Source organism: Dendropsophus ebraccatus, chromosome 12 (assembly GCF_027789765.1).
Source record: "Dendropsophus ebraccatus isolate aDenEbr1 chromosome 12, aDenEbr1.pat, whole genome shotgun sequence".
Classification (NCBI taxonomy): domain Eukaryota; kingdom Metazoa; phylum Chordata; class Amphibia; order Anura; family Hylidae; genus Dendropsophus; species Dendropsophus ebraccatus.
This window is the reverse complement of record NC_091465.1, coordinates 22,098,271-22,121,161: the sequence shown is the minus strand read 5'-3', so window position 1 is coordinate 22,121,161 and position 22,891 is coordinate 22,098,271. Positions and strand designations below refer to the sequence as shown.

Genomic DNA, 22,891 nt, shown 5'->3' with positions numbered 1-22,891 from the left:
TATAAAGGTGTACTACAAATCCCAGCAATACAGGGTAGTACTCACTAGTTTAGGGGGGCTGTATGGTACTATCTGGTACTGGCTGGACCTAGATACACGCTGTGATACCCCCTTACAATGAGCAGTGAAGTTTTATAAAGGTGTACTACAAATCCCAGCAATACAGTGTAGTACCCACTAGTTTAGGGGGGGGGCTGTACGGTACTATCTGGTACTGGCTGGACTGAGCGCCTTTAATATAAGCTTTTAAGCCCTGAAAAGGGCTGTTTGGTTGTATTGCTAGTATATACCCTGCCTACTGGAGCGCTAAATCCTACACTTACACTCTCCCTGACCAGCAGCAGCTCTGTCCCTGATCTCTCACAGCATGCATCTGAAGCGAGCACTGCCGGCACCAAGTTTTATATGGCAGGATCATCAGATCTGGCCAACCAATCGCTGCTATCGACATGTATGGGTCCCACGTGATCGCAGGATGTACCAAAGAGTCCCCTGCATGTTTATTGGCTGAGAAATAGCGCCCAAACTTACAGGAAACGGATGATGAGATTTTCTCAAATATCGCGAGATGCTGGTCCGAGTAACGAGTACCATCAAGTACCCTAATACTCAATTGTGTATCAAGCTCGGACGAGCATGCTCGCGTATCACTAGTCAGCCGCAATGACTATGGTGTCAATGACATCCTCGCCCTACTTCATGTCATGGAGAACATCATCACCAAGGCATCTCTAGCCTGGAACAACCAAAGGAGGTGGAGGAACATCTGGGGAAGAGCAGGACCCCAGCAAACCGTGGAGGTACACAGAGGACATTGGTGAGAAAAGGCGCTCAGTAAACCTTAAAAATATGGCCAGCTGCTTGTTGGAGTGCTTGTGCTCTGACACTCAGATCAAGAACATCTGTAGGAGGGATCACTACTGGATGGTCACCTTGGCTGATCCTCATTTGTGTGGGAAAATGCACATGTTTTTTACACCATCGGATAGGGAGGCCAAGGTAAATGTTAGGATACCACAAGCACAACTCTGTCATGGAAGGGATGGGGTGGACACGGACTGTGGACCCTAAACTTATCCCTGCCCACTGTCCCTGCTTGCTTGCCTCAAACAGTCCTAGATGACTGCGGACAACTGGGTCAGTCCCTGATTTGTAATACATGGAACACAGTACATGGACTAGACAAACAAACAATAATGGGGATAGTAAGCAAGCCAAGGTCACACCAAACAGCCAGCAGAGGTACCAAATCACAATCCACAGAAATGTCAGATCACGATAAGCAAAGATCAGAGGTGCTAGATAACATGGATAGTTTAGGTACAAAAATTGGGGTCAGAAGAGCCAAAAAGATAAAGGAAGACATCCGTCAGCCCCACACTCAAGTCTCCATCCAGCCTCCTTCAGCCTGCTCAGACAATCACTGACCAAGATGGAACATTGTCACAGCCAATGATTGGCTGAGTGGGCTGTCACCCCCAAAACGAGAGTGACAGTCCACTCAGCCAATCACTGGCTGTGGCTCTGTCCCATCTCAGTCAATCAGTAACTGGCTGAGGAGGCTGTCACTCCCATCTCAAAAATGATTTGCTGAGTTGTCTGGAGGCGACTGGAGACATCGGAGATTCATTATTTTTAATTGTATGGCCGACATCTTTACAAACATATGTAAAGTTTGCAAAGTTTGAAAAGTTTGTAATGAATCTTGGTTCGTAAGATTCATTTTGCCCATCTCTACTTGGGATGATTTGTCCATTATTTTATTAGGCCAGAAGGAGTTATTCCATTGCAGCTATGTATGGGTAAATATTGTCCAGATATATATGCAGACATGTGTACAGCAACAAGTCTAGGCTTGTGTGTGGGGCGTTCTCCTTGATTTTTGCCCCATGGCAATCTACTTTGATGCTTATTGCATAATATACAGGTATATTTCATTATTGGCCATCTGTGGCTGGGACCCAGTAGCAGTATAAAGTATCTGACTTTAGAAATGTTTTTAATGTAACCTTTGCATGGAGCCATTTGTATAGGAACGCTTGTGTTTTGGGGCCTAATCATATAATTGTGTATTTTTATACACTTTTTATGTTACTATTGCATTGCAGTCAGTAAAATCTCGGCAAAAACGGACGTTATTTTAAATATGAAAATCGGGCGCCTTTTTAATATTTTGACGTTGTGTGAACATAGCCTTAAACTGTATGCTTCTTTGAAACTAATATTATTCCATTAAACTTTTTACATTTTCAGACATGCAATGTGAGTCTATTTGTAACTCGATAAAATTTTGAAAAGAAGTAAGCAAACTTCACTTTTATTTGGAAAAACTTTTGAACAAAGATATTTCCATAAACATGGGCATTGTTGATTTTTTTAGGCCAACAGGTCACTTAAGCCACTTTAAACTAGCATGTAAACATTTTTTAAAATGTATTTTTTTTTTCATTACATCTAAAAAACATTACATTATTCCTGAAATTGTTGTATTGGGAAATGTTGAAATAAAAGAATTTGTGCCTAAAGTGATGGATAAACAGCTTGTTTGTCTCCTTCAAAGGAATCCTCAATATTGGTGGACCATAGTCATACTGTGCAGTGAGGAACTCACTGTGTTTTCTGGTGTGGGTGGCGTATGTAGTAGAGATAGCATTTAGACATGTCTCAGTAATATAAGTCAAGGACAGCAAAAAAAAAAAAAAATTGCAAATACGGAAGTTAACCTCAAAAACTAAGTTGGTCATTTCAATGCAAAATAATAATAATAATAATAATAATAATAATAATAATAATAATAATAATAATATATACAATCATAAAATTACTATGTGGATCTCTTCTCCTAATTGAAATAAAACAAACATATTTATACATGAAAATGTATAATGTGAATAGGAAAACTAACATGCACAAAAAAAATCAACTGTCATATAAATAAAATAAACCTAAATGCAATAAACTGTAAAATAAAAGATGGGCATCTTACATTTTGCAATGGTTTGAGGAAGTTCAAAACCACTAGTTTTACATAATGAAAGAAAGATGGTGGGGGGAAATATCTAGAAATTTCCAGACCTCTTACAACATTCTACACATGTGCAGTTAAAGGCTATGTTTACACAACGTCTTTTCATCCTCGTTTAAAATTACATCCGTCATTTTGAGTCTAAAATAACGGATGTTATTTGGCATCCTGACCTTCCCTTGGTGCACTGACGGCTGTTGGCACATTATTCTAGTTTTAGTTACTAATTGGACTTTAAATTTAATAGTAAAAACGGAGAAAGAACTGTGGAAAAAGAAAAACTGTGTGAACAACTAATTAAAAACGTCCGCTGTTTGCAAAAAACGTCCGAAAAAAATTATCATGTTCATTATTTTGCCGTCCGCGGCAAAACGTCCGTTATTCAATACACTGTGTCCGTCTTCCCGTTGACTTCAATGCATTGCCATTGCAGTCGGTTAATTCGCTGCAAAAACGTCAGTTTTTTTTTTAAATAAGAAAATCGGACACCTTTTCTCTATTTTTGACATTGTGTGAACATAGCCAAAAAGTGTATATGATTTAAAAATGCAAACACTTATTTACACAAATGCATTTATTTCCTAAAATCTTATACATCAATTATACATTTTTGAAAAAAGAAAGAAAAAAAAAAAAAAGAAAGAAATATTCTTTTGAATATACATCAGGAAGAGATTAGCCTTGACAATAAATTTTTTATATTTGACTTGACCTCTTTGTTTCGTAGGCTGTATATAAAAGGGTTTAAAAGCGGAGCAATAACTGTATACATTAAAGAGACCACACTGTTCTGCCCAACTTTATAGCTTGACCTGGGCCTAAAATACATAGAAATTGCTGAACCATAAAATATGGTCACAACAATAAAGTGGGAAGAGCAGGTTGCAAAAGTTTTCCTCTTGCCGGATGCAGATGGGAGTTTGAGAATTTTTGAAATGATCTCTATATAGGAAATCATTGTTAATCCAAACGAACCAATAACCACACAGCCGCCAATCACAAATATTTCAAGTTCATTCAACCAAATGTCCTGGCAGGAGAGCTCTAGTAACGGGGGAACATCGCAAAAGAAATGGTCTATCTGATTAGATCCACAGAATGGTAATGAAAATGTGAACGCTGTGTGTATTAGGGCATTAGCCGCTCCAATTACATAGGAGCCAACTATATGTTGGATACAGACTATATCACTCATAATCACAGTATACATAAGAGGGCGACATATGGCGTTATACCGGTCACAAGCCATGGCCGCCAACATATAGCTGTTCCTCCAAATAGCACAACACAATACATCTGTATAGCACAGCCAGAGAAGGAGATGGCTTTATGCTTTGACAGTAAACAGGACAACATCTTAGGGACGGTAGATGAAACATACAGGATTTCCATGAGAGAAAAATTAGCAAGAAAAAAATACATTGGAGTGTGGAGGCTTGGACTGAGCTTATATGTAATGATTATACACAGGTTCCCAACCACTGTAATAATGTATGTACAAAGAAAGATGGGGAAAAGAGGAACCTGATCAGTCAGTCCCGAAAATCCCAAAAGAATAAATTCCGTTACCATTGTGTGATTGATATTCATTTTATCTGAAGTCCTGGAAATAGAACAAATACAGTCATACAAATATACAACATGTCTATTATATAATATAACATTACACACTCTGAAATGACAGAACATGGGGCAGACTTTTCTAGCACACAATCTACTTAGTGAACTAACTACCACCAACCAGTAAAACATTCGCTCACTTTACTTAAAAGGAAGGGAGAAATAATACTAAGAAACAGCTGCCTAGATTTTTTGCCTTATATTTTCGTTGGCCACAATGTTTCTTGGAGGTAACCAATGAGCTTTGTCAGTTGGGCCATCAATGTACGATTGTTGTGAATCTGATTTCAAAACCCTCAACAAAGTACAAATTAATATCTATCCACATATAGACTGCTACACCATCTAACTTTTATGGTATGAATAAAAATTACAAGAGTTCTAAAAAAAAAAAAAAAAAGTCCTAATACGTAAAAAGCTTTGAGTGTTGAAAATTGACACAAATTTTTTTAGGTTACTATTGTGTCATCCTCGAAATATAAAACTCTTACTGTGTATTAATATTATCAGTATTACTTCTTCAGGATACAGATGAATTCATTTTCCAACTCAAAACAAGACTTGAAAAGGTCAAGATAGGTCAAGAAGAGAAGTTCTAAGTCCTGTTAGGAATTTTCATAAAGGTTTATTGGCCATGTGTTCCTTTGTTTTTGGGAAATGGTAAAACAATTGAAGCAGAAGGTTTCCTCTATAATAGACGGTGACTGAAGCATTCAATACTAACAGTATTTAAAAGGTTGAGAATCATCTGGGACTCATCCCATGAGTATTGGTAATTATTTCTTGTGCGAGAATAAAAAGTTTGCGTTGTAATAATATTATTATTATTGTAAACTTTTGTTACTTGTTACTTATATATAGAGACTCAATAGATACAGGGTCCATAGATCTGCTACATAGCAAATGTGGTTTCAATATTCAAATTAACATATTTAATTTAAAGACACAGTAGGGGGGGGGGGGTTGTACTAAAGATACATTTTACACTGTGTAAAATGGTTAAAGGGGTATTCTGGCAAATTCTGTTATAGTTCTTTTTTTCACATTTTTTCTTTGTCAATAGTATTTGTTCACATACAAATTCTGTACTTCTGGGCATACATATAGCCATGTAGAGTATATTTAAAAAGGTTATGAATAGAGATGAGCGAGCATGCTTGTCCGCTCTTGGTACTCGTTCGAGTATTAGGGTACTCGATGGTGCTTGTTACCCGAATGAGCATCTCGCGATACTCGAGACAATGGCATCTTCCTCTTCCTGCATGTTTGGCGGCTTTTTTTTTTTCAGCCAATCATCATGCAGGAAAGTCTTTGGGAGCTCGTAGCATCACGTGGGAACCCTACATGTCGATAGCAGCGATTGGCTGGCCAGATCAGATGAACTAGGCATTTAAGAATCAGGTCCCGCAGTGATCGCGTGAGACGCAAGCTGGGAGAGAGCTGCTGTCTGTCAGGGAGAGTGTTAGGTAGGGAATTAAAGTGCGGTTAGGCAGGAATCTGACACGAAGAACCCAACAGTCAATCTAAGGGCTTAAAATTTTGCTACTCTTGGCTGTGGGCTTGGTCTTGTAGTGCAGCTGTCAGTAGTCACTTTGTCCTGTTGCTGACATTCTCTTGACTGGCTGGGAGCTGTAGTTCAGCTATACCTATCCACACTGTGCTGTGTCCTGTGCACATGGATACTGTGCATGCTGCCCCTGCTGTTTCCTGTCCATTTCCGTATTGTTTCCATCATTTTCTGAGGTTTCCAGGTCTTCACACGACCTTCTCTGTGCCGAGTTTTGGTCCCCTGCAAAAATATTCGAGTTTCCCATTGACTTCAATGGGGTTCGTTACTTGCAACAAGCACCCAAGCATCTGGAAAAATGTGTCTCAAGTATTGAGCACCCGCGCATTTTAGTACTCGCTCATCTCTAGTTATGTAACAATAGAAAAAAATGGTGATGGTGGTATAACATAGCAAATACCATTATTGCATATTATTGATAGTGTTAGAATAATAAAGGAAAGATCAGCTGAAGGAAAGCATGTATGTGCAAAAGTGACCCTTCACCTAAAATAATAATTTTTTTTCATAAGAATTGGCATTAATAAGGGCCACAAGTTCCTGTAAAAGCAGGTTTCTTGTCCCCCCCAAATCTCTTTTGAGCACAATTTTAGCAACTACGGATAGGACAGAAAAGGAGGGAAACAGGCCTGCACCTGTGATTTGAGGAAAACGCACATGTGACATAAATGATAAACCCAATACCTCCTTCAGCTGTGCAGGATACAAAGTACACAAAACACGGTAGTGACCCCTAGTGGTGAAAATACAGAGTACACCGGGCCATATCGCACTGTGGGAACCTGGAACGAGAACGAGTTGCCTGGATGATCTTTAGAATGTCCCGGAGGGCCTTTGAGAAAAGAGCCTCCTATTACACGGAGCGACGTTCAGCAGACCGTCAGTATTGTAATAGGGATTTTAGAACATATTGAAAGACGACAGTTTGGGTCAATAATCATTTGGTGTAACAAAGCCCTAAGGGTTCTTCTTGTATGTGTTACCCGGAAGCTGACAATTTTATCACCTGTACAGAATGATGTCATAATTAGCATATTTATAAAAAATGGGTACAAACTTTTTCTGCTAGATCCTATAAGTAAATAAAGAAGCCACCATGACACCACACAGCTTGATAGAGCACAAAGTTGGAAAGTAACAAATTAGGGATGAACGAAACAAATTTGAGGAATTCTGATTCGCAGTGAATCAGGCATCAAATTTAGGGATGAGCGAACCGAACCGTTACGAACCAGATTCGTTACGAACTTTGCAAAAGGTTCGGTTGGGTACCGAACCGAACTTTCAAAAGTTTTGTGACGAAGTTCGTTAAAACCGCAACGGCGTCGCAAAACTGTATTGTTTTCACAGAATGGAAGAGGATATAAGGAATTATTACTTCTATAATCCCTTTTATCCATTTATTATGTGAATATCAAGGTGTGTGACGTCACTACAGGAACAGGATGTGCCTGAGCGTCCATGCTCTTTCTCATTGTGGGTCTAGACTGCAGAGAGAGAGGAGCTCCGTGCTAGTTAGGGAGGGAAAGCACATAGATAGATAGGCAAACAAGTAGATATTTACAGGGAGGTAGAGAGAGGGGGGGATAGGCAGAGATAGGAAGTAAAAAAACTTGTGATATCCAGAAAATAGTCAAACACTGATATATCACAAAATATCTTTATTACATGCTCGAAATAGTATAAAGCACAGGATAGTGGTTGGTGGGGGGGGCAGAGGCTGTGTGACCACTAATCACAATCATTTATGCCAACAACAACCTTAGTATAAGAGGGAGTGCAGGCAGGACGCCCACAATTTATTCTTTAACGTCAAACCAGATGTTCGTCTCCCTGCCCAGGGTCAACAGGGCCCTCTTGGCCTCTTGGTGGTGGAGTCATGGTGCGTTCCTCCGTCAGATGAGGTTCTTTATTCTCTTCATCCGATGAGGCCTCTGCTGTTTGTTGAGCTTCTTCATCTCTGCTGACAAATGAACAGTGGACAAAATCTGTTATTACAAACATGTTAGCAACATTGTAACAATTCTCAAGAACCAATATGCATCCAATGCAGGATTTTACTTAGGCTTTTTGTGTCCTTTTTTATCCATTATGTCCAATGTGTTAGCCAGGGGCATAACTACCACTATAGCAGCCATAGCGGCTGCTATAGGGCCCGCCGCATCAGGGGGCCCCATGGCCTGCTCCTGCAATACACTGGGCCCCCTGAGCCGTCATCATTTGCAGCACCGGGTGGCCCTGCAGGTCTCCTGGGTTTTGCAAATGTCCCTTTAACTGCACTCCTGACCAGAGCTAGCAGTTATGTAGTTATGACTTCACTTGACCGTTTAGTGGTCAGTCGGGGGGGGGGGGGCAATCAAAAGTTTGCTATGGGGCCCAGCCATTTCTAGTTATGCCCCTGGTGTTAGCCTTACCTTTGCGCATAATCTAGACTATTGATCAACATTCTCACACTGCTCCCCAAAAATGATGCTCAGGGAAAATAATATGTCTGCAAAGAAATAGTAATTTATTCTCACATCTTCTGGCAATCACAGGCAATGTTGCTGACTAAATATGACGTCACTTATGTGGGTGGGTTATGGAGCTTCCCGTGCTGTTAACTCCCTCCCTCCTCCCTCTCCCTCCATGATGTCTGCTGCCGGCCCATATCATATACACAGTACACAACTACTCCCATCATGTGGTCATAGTGTAAGCCTCAAATATTTCAAACATAACGTAATAGTGAATTCGACACCACAATCCGGAGGGGGGATGGGGGAGGGGGGAGTGAGTTAGCTGCACGGGCAGCTCGCTAACACAAACCAGTCACACCCTCGTTTCTCAGCAACATGTCATCAAACAAAGAAAATTCCTGGAAGAGATATTACACAAACATAGCGAATCAAACATAATTAGCGGCACATTGGCTACAATTGGAAATACATTGCATTATGTTTCACACAGACACATAGCCTAAGGGTACAAACACACACACCGTATACGCAGCCTATTTACTGCTGCGATACTCAGCAAATACGCAACAAATACGCAGCAAATTAGATCTAAATAACTGAACACAGCATCAAATCTGCACCACCAAATCTGCTGCAGATCTGCTGCGTATTTGCTCCGTATCTGCTGCGTATACGGTGTGTGTGTTTGTACCCTAACTCTAAAAAAATACATCAAGTGACTGTCACACACATCGCTTCTCAGATAAGCCAAAAAGCGGTAAGCTGTTAGAACTCCACCTATGTCAACATTTATTAACTCATTAATGGCAAGGCGTTATCAAATACTTACTTCTAAGATTAGTCCATAAACGTTGATGAGTGATTTATCGATAACCATATCTGCCTCCATCGATTTGCCTTCACAGTTCTAAATAAGCTAATTGAGTGTATTGCTTTCACTCTTTAGATGTGAAAATACAGAAAATGGCGAAATAACCTTGGCATATACACATAGGAACAAAAAAAGATACATTTGTTTCTCAAAACAATCACGTGACTCCCTAGATGCAATTGTATCATGGCCAGTGAACCTGCTTTGTAGGAGTAAGTAGATTTAGTTTATCAGAACTTTGTAAGCCAAGGAACAAAAATAGAAATATAATCATCACTAGCAGTAGTGGATTATAATAGGGGCATTTTGGGCGGCAGCCCGGGGCCCTGTGCTCCTGGGGGGCCCATGACCACCCAAAAAGACTTATACTTTCAATGGTGTACTGTCTCCTGGCTACACTTCTGCCATGATTTGCAAAAAAATCACATTTTTTTTGTGGCAATTTTGCACAAATCAGGACATCATGACATTATCTATCCTGTACTTTGAACGCCAGGCTAGTGCTTCCATAGTTACAGTGGGGTGGGGGGGCCCAGGCTTGGTGAACAGCCCGGGGCCTATGGTAAAGTTAATTCGCCCCTGATCACTAGTAGTCTGTTTTTAATTATACTGGCCTGTAATCGATCAACTGCTGCCTCCTCCTCAAGTAGCCTCTCCTCAATAATACTGGACTGGAATCAATCAACTGCTGCCTCCTCCTGCTGCTCAACTTGTCTCTTCTCAACAATACTGGCCTGGGTGCAATCAAGTGATGCCGCATCCTCCTTGTAAACTTTTCATGACTATTTTGGCACTTTTATTCACTATATTTTATTAATTTTATTCCTATCATTATAATTTAAAAAAAAAAAAAAAATTCTCATTATTTTTGGGAAAAAATTTTCCCACTTTTTTTTTTGTAATATCAACTGCAACTAAACGAAACTATACCCTATCACACTCCCACTATTGTAGCTGCAATTATTCAGCCATTAGAGCAAGGTTAGTTTTCGGTTCGGTTCGGACCGATCCGAAATTCACGAAAGTTCGCCGGATCGAACCAAACCGAACTTTTCAAAAGTTCGCTCATCCCTAATCAAATTGCTTTGAAGTAAGGTGATTGGCTCCCTGGAGGTGGCCAGTCGGATGTGTATAGTGGAGAGCAGTTACAGCAGGCAGTTAGGAGAGAAATACAGAGAGTTAGGGACAGAGAGGAGAGGATTGTGGGTGGTTTTCTGTATGAACAGTGAAGCCATTGTCCAGTATACCAAGTAACTGGGTGACTGTTGTTTATTACACCAAGTCACTGGGTGCTGGGTGTGCATTAAAGGAATTCACGGTGAAAACAGTGTCCATCTCACTAGGTGCTCATTTACCAATGTCCACTGCTGTCCTGGGAGAAAATTGATATTACACCGCTGATCCACCAACGTCGGCTGCTTTCCATGGCGGAAATTGAGTGATTGACAGGCTGATTGATATTTTTTTTTTTTTTATTTGACATTTTACAATTTGACAACAGCTGTTAAAAAAAATTGCTACTCTGTAATAATTCTGCCATTGTAGTTACTATAGTTTGCCTGTGCAAATTTGTGTGAATATTTGTGAACCTAGCGAAACAAATTCGCTTATCTCTATTAAAAATCTAGACTTTAAAAATGCAAACAATTATATATGTGCTGATCCAAAACCTTACAGTATGGTAGCAGATTTACTTCTACATCTTCATCTCTATCAGCTGAGGATTACCCAGAGGCTACTGTATGTTCCCCACAACTCCAAAAATGGAGAAAAGGCTGACGATTTTGATATTTACCCAAACCCGAATAATGTACAAACACCAGTCATTACACTAAGGGGAGGCCAGGCTGCTAAATGACGTCCGTTATTTTAGCCTCAAAATGACGGACGTCATTTTAAATGGAGCTAAAAAAAAACGTTGTGTGAACACAGCCAGAGAAGAGTATTGATTTTTTTCCACACGGTTCCATTCTTTCAAAGGGTGTCTCCCCCTCAGATCAGCTAAATGTTGAGTGTAGAAAGAAACATGGACACGTTTCCCTTTTTTAAAAAAAAAAACTCTCGGAGCTAGTATAGAATTCTAAAATAGTTTGCACCATTCTATAATGAAAATTAAAACTACCAGGACTTTTGGACCACACACCTGGTTATAACAGCAATTCACTCACCCATTTTTGTTAAATAAGCAAAATAGAACTCACCCCACTAAAATAGTTTAAATCAGTGCTTCTCAATTCCAGTCCTCGGGCCTCACCAACAGGTCATGTTTTGAGGATTTCCTTAGTATTTCCCAGGTGATATAATTATACTCAGTGCATCAGGTGTTAGCACAGCGGTTCTTTGTATGGGATAGCCTCAAACATGACCTGTTGGTGAGGCCTGAGGACTGGAATTGAGAAGCACTGGTTTAAATCACTGACATTCTCTAAATATTCAGATGATGACATCAGCAAACCAAACATAGCACTTTCACCACACACCCAAATAAATAAAAGTAGATGAACATACAGATGACAACACAGAGCAAAATGTATACACTTTTGTATTATCTTTTGTTTGTGTAAGTTTATGGATATGTTGACTATTTCAATGCTTTTTTGTTGTACCTAAATTTTTATTAATTTTCAGCTTGCAATAACAAATTATGCCACAGATACAATAAAGCTCATTATAAAGTGTACTCAGTATATTTAGTAAGCGGGTCCTAAACAATGAAAGGGTTAGCAACTTAGCTGTAATGTCTGAAGTTGTGGATCCGCTGTACCACCACTAGCGATGACGTACAAAGAAGTATGTCGAGAAAGAATTATCTTGAATAAACATCAGAATTGTACCAGCCTTAAAAATATATTCTTGATATTTGTCTTGACCTCTTTGTTTCGTAGACTGTATATAAAAGGGTTTAGGAGCGGAGCAATAACTGTATACATTAAAGAGACCACACTGTTCTGCCCAACTCTATAACTTGACCTGGGCTTAAAATACATAGAAATTGCTGAACCATAAAATATTATAACAACTATTAAGTGCGAAGAACAAGTTGAAAATGCTTTCCTCTTGCCGGATGCAGATTGAAGTTTGAGAATTTTTGAAATGATCTCTATATAGGAAATCATTGTTACTACAAATGAACCAATTATGACACAGCCGGCAATCACAAATATTACAAGTTCATTAACCCAAATGTCCTGGCAGGAGAGTTCTAGTACCGGAGGAACATCGCAAAAGAAATGGTCTATCTCATTGGATCCACAGAATGGTAATGAAAATGTGAGCACTGTGTGTATTAGGGCATTGGCTGCAGCAATGACATAGGAGCCCACTATATGTTCGATACATACTATTTCACTCATAATCACAGTATACATAAGAGGGCGACATATGGCGTTATACCGGTCATAAGCCATGGCCGCCAGCATATAGCACTCTGTTCCACCGAATAGCACAACACAATACATCTGTATAGCACAGCCAGAGAAGGAGATGACTTTACGTTCTGACAGTAAACAGGACAACATCTTAGGGACAGTAGATGAAACATACAGGATTTCCAAAAGAGAAAAATTAGCAAGAAAAAAATACATTTGGGTTTGGAGGCTTGGGCTGAGCTTATATGTAATGATTATAGACAGATTCCCAACCACTGTAATAATATATGTACCTAAGAAGATGGGGAATAGAGAGACCTGATCAGTCAGTCCTGAAAAGCCCAAAAGTATAAATTCTGTTACTATTGTGTGATTGATATTCATTTTATCTGAAGTCCTGGAAGTAGAACAAATACAGTCATATTACAAATACACCACATGTCTACAATATAATATTACAGTATATCAAATACTCTTTAAAAAAAAAAACTCTCGGAGCTAGCGTAGATTTCTAAAATAGTTTGCACCATTTTATAATGAAACTTAAAACTACCAGGACTTGTAGACCACACACCTGATTATAACAGCAATTTACTCGCCTTTTGTTAAATAAGCAAAATAAAACTCATCCCACTGAAATAGTTTAAATCACTGACACTCTCTAAATATTCAGATGATGACATCAGCAAACCATACATAGCAGTTTCATCCCCCTTCCAAATAAATAAAAGTAGATGAACATACAGATGACAACACAGAGCAAAATGTATACACTTTTGTATTATCTTTTGTTTGTGTAAGTTTATGGATATGTTGAATATTTCAATGCTTTTTTTTGTTGTACCTACATTTTTATTAATTTTCAAAATGCAATAACAAGTTATGCCACAGATACAATAAAGCACATTATAAAGTGTACTCAGTAGACTCAGTATATTTAGTAGACATATTGGCGGGTCCTAAACAATGAAAGGGTTAGCAACTTAGCTGTAATGACTGAAGTCGTGGATCCGCTGTACCACCACTAGCGATGACTTAAGCCGTACCAGGGAGCAAAGTCTAAGGGGCTGCTGGTCTTCACCAGGACCAGCCGCAGGTTGGGAAGGACTTGCTGCGGCAGGCGACCCCCAGGTGGTGGCTAGTGGCTACTCTGAAATGACATAACATAACATGGGGGTAGACTTTTCTAGTAATGTCAGGAGCCGGCCGGTGCGCAACACCTGCTCCCTGTAAACACCGATGGCCTCCCTGGTAACCGTCCAGGCCGGGTGCAGGGAGCGCACCAGCGGTGTCCCTAGCTATGGGCCAGCCGAATTGTTAAGGAGTGCATCGGATCATTCATTAACGTTGCTGCAACCAGGGCTTCACTGACCCAGGCCGGTCGCCTCCGTTGCTGCCTATGTGTATTACTGACTTACGGCCGGCACCACCAGTCAGCTGAGTAAAGTGTTTTGGGCTGAAGTCTCAGCCCCCAATCACTGCCTGGGGCTGGGAGTTTGGTCTCCATAAAACTCCCCATGTCAGTCCTTAGCTGCCTATGATAGAACCTCATACCCCAAGTACCCTCTTGACCTAGCACATGTGCCTGATTCTTTTTCTGGTTTATTCGACTTTCTGGCTTGACTTAGTGACTATCCCCTTGGACTTAGTTTTTGTACTGCACAGACTGCTGGTTGCCAAGCCGGGCCTCTCACGAAACACAGCTATTGTGTTTTGTATTGTCATGTCTGCATTCTGTGTTCAATTATACAGATTAGGGACTGTCGACCAGTTGTCCGCTGCCACCTAGAGCAGTCGAGGCAATTTAGGACAACGAGGCGGGTGCCAGTGCCAGGGCTGCACCTGTCTATTTTCGTCTGGTTTCCAAACACTGACAAGTACACAATCTACTTAGTGATCTACCTACCACCAACCAGTAAAGAATTGCCTACCTTGATGTGAAGAAAAAAGGGAGAAATAATACTAAGAAACAGTTGCCTAGATTTATTGCAATACATTTTACTTGGCCACAATGTTTCTTGCAGGGAACCAATGAGCTTTGTTAGTTGGGCCATCAATGTATGATTATTGTGAATATTATTCCAAGACCCTCAACAAAGAACAAACTAATATTATTGGTATTAATTCTTCAGGATACAGTGCATTTATTTTCCAACTCGTCACAAGGCTGAAAGGGCCGAGATAGGTCAATAAGAGAAGTTCTAAGTCCTATTAGGAATTTTAATAATGTTCATTGCCCATTTGTTCCTTTGTTTTTATGCAATCGTAAAACAATTGAAGCAGAAGGTTTCCTCTATAATAGACTGTGACTGAACCATTGAATAGTAACAGTATATAAAAGGTTGAGAATCATCTGGGACTCATCCTATGAGTATTGGTAATTATTTCTTGTGTGAAAAGCAAAAGATTAATTGATTTTTAATATGAATCTTTCTAAACTTTTTTTTAGACCCTTGTTGATTATATATATAGACTCAATAGAAACGGAGTCCATAGGACTGCTACATAGCAAATGTGGTGTCAATATTCAAATTAACATTTTTTTTTAAAGACACTGTAGGGGGGTTGTACTATAGAAGATACACTTTTGTGGATGATACAGAATTGTGTAAAATGGTTAAAGGGGTATTCTGGCAAATTTTATTATAGGGTTTTTTTTTTTTTTAATTTTTTCATATAGAACCTTGTAAAAAAAAATCTATTCTATATATATCTCAATTGAGTGCCAGCTGTAAGGGGCAACGCATCAGGAACTGCAGTGCTGTTTAAGCCCTGGTTCCAGCACAGTTATGTTCCGCTAGCGCTGCTCTTGCATGCAGCCGTAGAGATACTAACTAAGCCTTCCCTGATTTTCATTCTTCAATAGTTTTTAATAGGAATTTGTTTAAATACAAATTCTGCACTTCTGGTCATACATATAGTCATATATGTTTAACAAGGCTATGCAACAATAGAAAAAGAAATGGTAATGATGGCATAGCATAGTAAACACCAATATTGCATATTATCAATAGTGTTAGAATAGTAAAAGGGAAGATAAAGTTTTCAATACACCACTTCAAGCTGAAGGATACAATACTGTATATGTGACCCTTCAGCTAAAGCAATAATTCTTTCATTAAGAAGTGGCATTAATAACTGTCAAGTTCTTGTAAGAACAAGTTTTTTCCTTTTTTTTTTTTAAATCATATTTAAGAATAGCAATGCCATTGATGGTAACCAGGGCATGTTGCATGTTTGAGGAGAATAGCTGTACTGTGATTCTTATAAGCTATATGCCCCCTGCCTTCGATGCCCTTACATCATCTGGCCATGTTTACACAAAGTAAGGAAGATATTATTCACGGCCGTTGTTGCTGATGTGCAACATGGCCGTGATAAATACTTTACTTACATTGTGCTGCAGCTGGAGGGAATCCCGGCTGGAGTGTATACACATAGGGGGACATTTATTACGTTTTTTACGCCAGGCTTACAAATGTCCCTGCAGATCCAGAGCTCTGAGGATTTATGTAGAGGCGCACTGCCTCTGCATAAACCCTGTGCACACAGAGCCCGTTCAAGCAAATGAATTGAAACCTACACCAGCACAGAGCTGGCATAGGTTTCACTATAATTTCCCCCCCAGAAAAATGATAAATGCGACGCACACAGAGTCCACACCCCCTCTGTGTGCTGCTGCACCCCCCATAACGCCACCTCTCTGCCCCACTGGCACAGATGGGCGCAATGCGAATAAAATAAATTTGCAAATAGACCATTTGCGAATATTTTTACACCGATCAAGCCCATCTGCGCCTAAAAAAGGCATTTTAGCCTTTTAATAAATGTCCCCCATAGTATACACTTCGCCCAGGATCGCTAGCGGCCAAGCAAAACCTGTCAGTTTACACAATGGAGCGTGCGGCTTCGGGCCGCACGCTCCATTGTGTGCAGCAGTGAATTCAGCAGAAGTGAAGATGATCCGGCCAGTACTGCAGCACGGGGCGGGATGATCTTCAGTAACACCGGCCATTCTGTGATCCAGCTGGGTCATAGAACGGCCGTTATTACATGTAGTGGGAACATTGCCTTATTGTTACTGAAGCCCCTCGTACATGTTAATGAAAAGTTAGGTCCGTCTAATGTCAACAGTTAGCATTATATATATAGCATTTTATAACATTGTACAGCATGTTATTTCCTTCTCTTCTATCTTCCTTCTACAGGTTAGTTGTCCTTGACCTTCCTCTACATTCAATTTCTACAAAATTTCAAATCTAATATATTTTAAATGTCACCATTGAGTTTTTTGTTATATGCGCAGTGTTTTTTTTTTTTTTTTTTTGTAGGTCACATTTTTCCTGGAAAAAGTTTAGTGTAATTCCAGAAAACGTTCAGTGTAGAAGTAGTCATGGTATTTGGTTTAGTAATGGGACCAGTTCTAATCAGGACAAGGCAGGTCTAAGAAGACACAGAACGATAGTCATTAGTTATGATCGTTACTACGATCATTTACGCCATCTCATCTCGGCCTAAGAATGCAAAATGTGCAATTAGGGTCCATTTACACAGAAAGATTATCTGACAGATTATCTGCCAAAGATTTGAAGCCAAAGCCACAAACAGACTATAAACAGGAAACAGGTCATAAAGGAAAGCCTGAGCTTCCTCCTCTTTTCAAATCCATTCCTGGCTTTGGCTTCAAATCTTTGGCAGATAATCTGTCAGATAATCTTTCTGTGTAAATGGGCCCTTACACTGATCAATTAGTAAACAATTAGCAAACCATTAACGATGATTTTAGGGTCAGATCTAAATCAACGACCAACAATACACAAAGTTTTTTCGTTCGTTGCCTGCAATTACACAGTACGATTATCGTTTAGATTTGAACGCTATAGCGATTTTTCACTCGATAATCGTCCCGTGTAATTGGGCCCTTAGCCAACAATAATTGACTTCTGTACTAAGGTGCAAGTTTATTTCTAAATTATTTATCAAATTCCCTTTACGTGTTTTGTTTCATTTATTTTTTTACTACTCTAATCAATTGTAAACCATTTCATATCAGTTTTACTTTGGTAACGCTAGCTTATTGTAAATTTTAAGTAGGGCTCTCTTCATGTCATTATTCCGTAGACTATATATGAAAGGATTTAACAAGGGGACAATGACTGTGTACATAACAGCCACCAGTCGGTCTTGGTTCGATGCATTGGACTCGGGTTTTAAGTACATAAACATAACAGACCCATAAAATATTGTTACTACTATAAAGTGTGATGTACAAGTAGAAAAAGCTTTCTTTCTACCAGATGTGGAATAAAGACTTATAACAGCTGCTACGATATAGATGTAGGATATTACTATTAACATGAATGAAACTACCACAACACAGATACTGGTTACTAATATAACAATCTGATTAATCCTCGTGTCAGCACAGGCTAGCTGAAGTATAGGCGGAATATCACAGAAAATATGGTTTATCATATAAGGTCCACAGTAGGGTAAGGTGAACGTGATAACTGTGTGGATAAGAGAGTTTGTTGACCCAATCAGGTACGATCCAATAATAAGCCAAATACAAACTGTTCTCCTCATAATAACGTTATACAAAAGTGGATGACATATGGCGACGTACCGGTCGTAAGCCATAGCTGCTAACACATAGCATTCAGTCCCACCACAGAGGCCAAAAGTATAGACCTGGACCACACAGCCATAGAAGGAGACGGTTTTACGTTCAGCCAAGAAGTTGACCAACATCATGGGGACATTGACTGAGATGTAACATAAATCAAGAAATGAAAAGTGAGCAAGGAAAAAATACATAGGTGTATGAAGGATTGTACTAAGAATGTAAGAACAAATGATGGACAGGTTTCCAAGCAGAGTAATGATATAAATCATCAAAAATACTATGAAAAACAAAAGCTGTAACTCTGGAACATCCGAAAGGCCAATAAGAAGGAACTCCGACACACTTGTAAAATTTCTTCGATCCATCGATCGTCTAACAAAAAAAGATTTCCGTTATGATCTGTAAAAAGAAACAAAATATTCGAAGAATGAGTAGAGTAACTTGGTAGATGGCTGCCTATTGTGTAGGTAAAAAAGGACAAAAGGCACAGCAGTTCTGTTAAACTTCTTTGTATAACCAAATGGCAGCTGCGCTCGGACTGCTGATCATGATGTAGTAGCTAGGGTGCAATGGGGTACTTCCTATTGGTACATTGGTTAGGAATGGCATCCATCACTCAGGAAGAGATTTTTAATGCATGAGAGTAATCCACTGTAACCACTGAGGACTTGGCTGTAGATAAAAGCATTGTTGTAATCTACATATATAGCACAGATGGGGGAAGAAAGGAAAACAGCTGCTTATGTTTGAATGGGATGAATGGACGGAGTATGTGTTTTAAGTAGGAATACTTAAGATCAGGGGACGGCAGGAGATGAACTGTTGTTCATAGTTATTATTTTTATGGAAAGGTACAGAGGGTGGTGGGGTTCCTTAATAGGCCGGAAGTACATGCCCGCAAAAAACTGTTCGTCTCTCTGTGGGAAGGACCTCAGAGCTCCCAATATCATGATTCATTATTATGCCAGCAGCTCTGAAAAAGTACTGACACAGCCATGTGTATCTGCCATCATGATGCTAGGAAATCCACTCTATAGAACACTGTCTGTGCATGGACAGTTTTTTGCGGATGTGTTCATGCCATCTAAATCATTTGTATTGGACACCAAGAGAACATTTAGGCAATGTTCATGTCCACATTTTTTGTTAATCTTTTTCTTTCAGCTAATAATGATTCAAAATAATAATAAAAGATAAAAATACATGTGTTCAAACATACCCTTATAATTTACCAGAGCTATGTACCAAATTTCCTGAATTACGAAAACAACTGTTGTAGAGTGTGTGCAAAGTATCTTGGAACTTGTTCTTGATGTTGGTTAAGAAAAGAGTCGCCAATTAGAAAAACATTGCATTATAATTTGGGCTTAAACCTGAATTAAAATAAATAAATATATATATATATATATATATATATACACACTGTAAAAAGAAAAGAGTAGCCAAACGTAAACCTATGATGTTACCATAGAACATATGCCATAAGAGGGTATTTTCATACATCCTATCGGAGAAATCTCTCTCTCTCGAGGACCTGTCCTGTCCTGTAATACAAAAAACAATGAGACACTGGATTGTAAAAACAATACGAAAAATTATAAAACAAAAATCACCAAAAACACTTCACAAAACTACAAAAACACAATGATAACCTACTGGAATAATTTTCTTGTAGAACAGTCAAATCCGCCATCTAATGCTGTAAATTGTAGGCTAATATACTGTAGTATTGCTTACTCTTGGGTAAAGCAATCCCTATGGACCCTTGTATGTATTTCATAGACACTAGTTTCCCGTTAATTTGTTGATCAGGGACAATTATAGCAGCCTGTACTGTATATTTTCTTCAAATTAGACAAAGAACTTTAAACCCAAAGGTATCCAGCACATTGTGACATCTAATCATTTACAAACAGAAAAGCAATTATCGCTCGTTGTGTCCCATATGTATACTGATTTCTAGAATATAAAAAAAATATATAAATGATTATAAAATAACAAGACTGAAGCTCTAACTTAATATCAATCGCAAATTAAATATTGTGCAAATGCTTTTGTTTAAAAGTAGACTTGATTTTGTATTGTATTTTATTGAGAATTTGTATTGTTCAAAATCTTATGGTTAGGGAGGGTGTTCTAGCATTGAAAACTTTCTTGGTCAAAAATTGCTTCACAGGCAAAGGGGAATAAGCTGGATCCTTGCCCTGATGCATATTGAATACAGTTAGGGTCCTATTAGACGTCCCAATCATAAAGTGTAAATGAGCGCCGATAAAGTAATAACTCACCTTGCCATGTTCGGTCTCGGCATGTGATTGGCTGAGAAGGCAGAGAAGGCAGACACTGGGAAAGGCCTCCGAGGACACCCAGGGAGGCCTGAGGACACCAGGGAACATGACAAGGTGAGTTATTACTTTAGTATTTAATACTAAAGGCAAGGACTGCACGGACATTGCTAACGATGTCCATGCAGCCCTTGCTGTCTGATAGTTTGCCCATCTAATTGCTCAGTAAACGAGCACCGATCTAGTAGATCGGCGCTAATTTACACTTTATGATTGGAACGTTTAATAGGACCCTAACTGTATTCAATATGCATCAGGGCAAGAATCCAGCTCATTCCCCTTTGCCTGTGAAGTAATATATTTTATAGTATAATCATCAGCCATTGGCCACACATTGCTATTACACGTAGTGGTGCAGGGCCAACGGGATTAGCAAATTCACAGTAGGAACGAAGCAAAGCGCTTTGTTCCCACCAACATTCTGCTTGAGTCTGCAAGGCATTGGGAATTGAAATCAATAAAAAAAGTGATCAAATGGTCCGAAAGAACCCTAAAACTCTACAGATCATAGTGCAGAAAAATTAAAAAATAAATAAAATAGCCCTTATACAGCCTTTAGAAGGGAAAACAAAAAAGGTTTAGGGTCAGGGAACACAGCATGTTAGGTGGTTCCTTGTCATTGTTGAATAGTTATCTAGTTGGAGATTTTTTTTTAGGCTATGTTCACACAACGTAAGAGACCGGCCATTCTGCGACACCGGCCGGGTCACGGAATGGCCGGTCTCTTCCCAGATCATTCAGCTGCTCGCTTCACTGTGTGAACTGACAGGGTTTCCTACGGCCGCAATTCACTGAATTTCGGCCGCAGAAAACTGACATGTCAGTTCTTTGCGGCCCCTTGCAGGATCCCGGTCGGAGCATATACGATGTGTATACGCTCCAGCTGGGATCCCATAGTAGCAGTGGCAATGTGCACACACGTTGGCGATGGTAACAACGGCCGTACTTTTACGTAGTGTGCACATAGCCTTAATCAACAGGGTATGTACAACTTTGTGGTTTTTTTTGTTTGTTTTACTTTTATTATTGCATTGTACAGTACATATTTTGGTTTAACCCCTTAGTGACCGCCATGCTGCCTTTTCACGGCGGCCACTAATGGGCTTATTCCGATGCGTACGCCTTTTTATTTTTCTACAGGCTGACACCCTCCTGTAACTGCCGGGAGCGGAGGATTCTCCGCTCCGGACAGTTTAACCCGTTAAATGCCGCTGTCAAACCATGACAGCGGCATTTAACGGGTCCCGTTGGATCCCGGACGGCACCGCAGGTCCACTTACATGATCGCGATGTCCGGGGTCCCGATGTCTCCATGGTGATTCCGGGGTCCTAATGAAGGTCCCCGGGGTCACCATGGAGATGCCTGATGCTGACAGGGGTGGCTGTGGCTATTGCCTGTCAGCATGAGGCATGATACAATACATTGCAGTAGATCAGGTACTGCAATGTATTGTATCAATAATCTAAGTATTTTACACTAGTGTACAGTAATGTACACTAGTGTAAAAGTAAAAAAAAGTGTGCACCAAACACAACACAGCCCCCCCAGCCCCCCCCCCAATAATAAAGATGCATTACATTCCCCATACACTATAAAACATTACATAAAAGTGATAAAAAACACAAATCCTATACATATTTGGTATCGTTACGTCCGTAACAACCCAATCTATAAAACTATATCAATAATTATATCGCACGACACACGCTGTAAAAAAAAAATAAAAAAAACAGTACTAGAATAGCTGTATTTTATCAATCCACTTTAGAAAATACGTCATAAAAGAGATCAAAAAGTCATATACATATAAAACTTGGTATCAATAGAAACTACAGATCTTCCCGCAAAAAATAAGCCCAAAACCAGCTCTGTTGCGCAAAAGATGAGAACGCTATGGATCTTGCAATGCAGGGACAGTTTTTGTGGGTTTTTCCTAGGATAATAGTTTCTATTGCGCCAAAGCGGTAATAGTTAAAAAAAACCTATACAAATGTGGTATCGCCGTAACC

General features: G+C 39.5%; 2 protein-coding genes and 1 pseudogene across 2 annotated transcripts; all 3 read right to left on the bottom strand.

The window, feature by feature from the left end:
• Positions 1 to 3,689: 3,689 nt before the first annotated feature.
• Positions 3,690 to 4,615, bottom strand: LOC138768660 (olfactory receptor 5V1-like; annotated as a pseudogene).
• Positions 4,616 to 12,364: 7,749 nt separating this feature from the next.
• Positions 12,365 to 13,294, bottom strand: LOC138769650 (olfactory receptor 5G3-like). Its single transcript, XM_069948252.1, has one exon. It carries the CDS (start codon positions 13,292 to 13,294, stop codon positions 12,365 to 12,367), a length of 930 nt encoding a protein of 309 aa, XP_069804353.1.
• A 4,671-nt stretch (positions 13,295 to 17,965) lies between these two features.
• LOC138768659 (olfactory receptor 5A2-like) lies at positions 17,966 to 20,023 on the bottom strand. The gene is made up of 2 exons (XM_069946612.1): positions 20,003 to 20,023; positions 17,966 to 18,935 (listed from the first exon to the last, which is right to left on the bottom strand). Exon 2 carries the CDS (start codon positions 18,899 to 18,901, stop codon positions 17,966 to 17,968), a length of 936 nt encoding a protein of 311 aa, XP_069802713.1. The 5' UTR covers positions 18,902 to 18,935; positions 20,003 to 20,023.
• Positions 20,024 to 22,891: the final 2,868 nt, after the last annotated feature.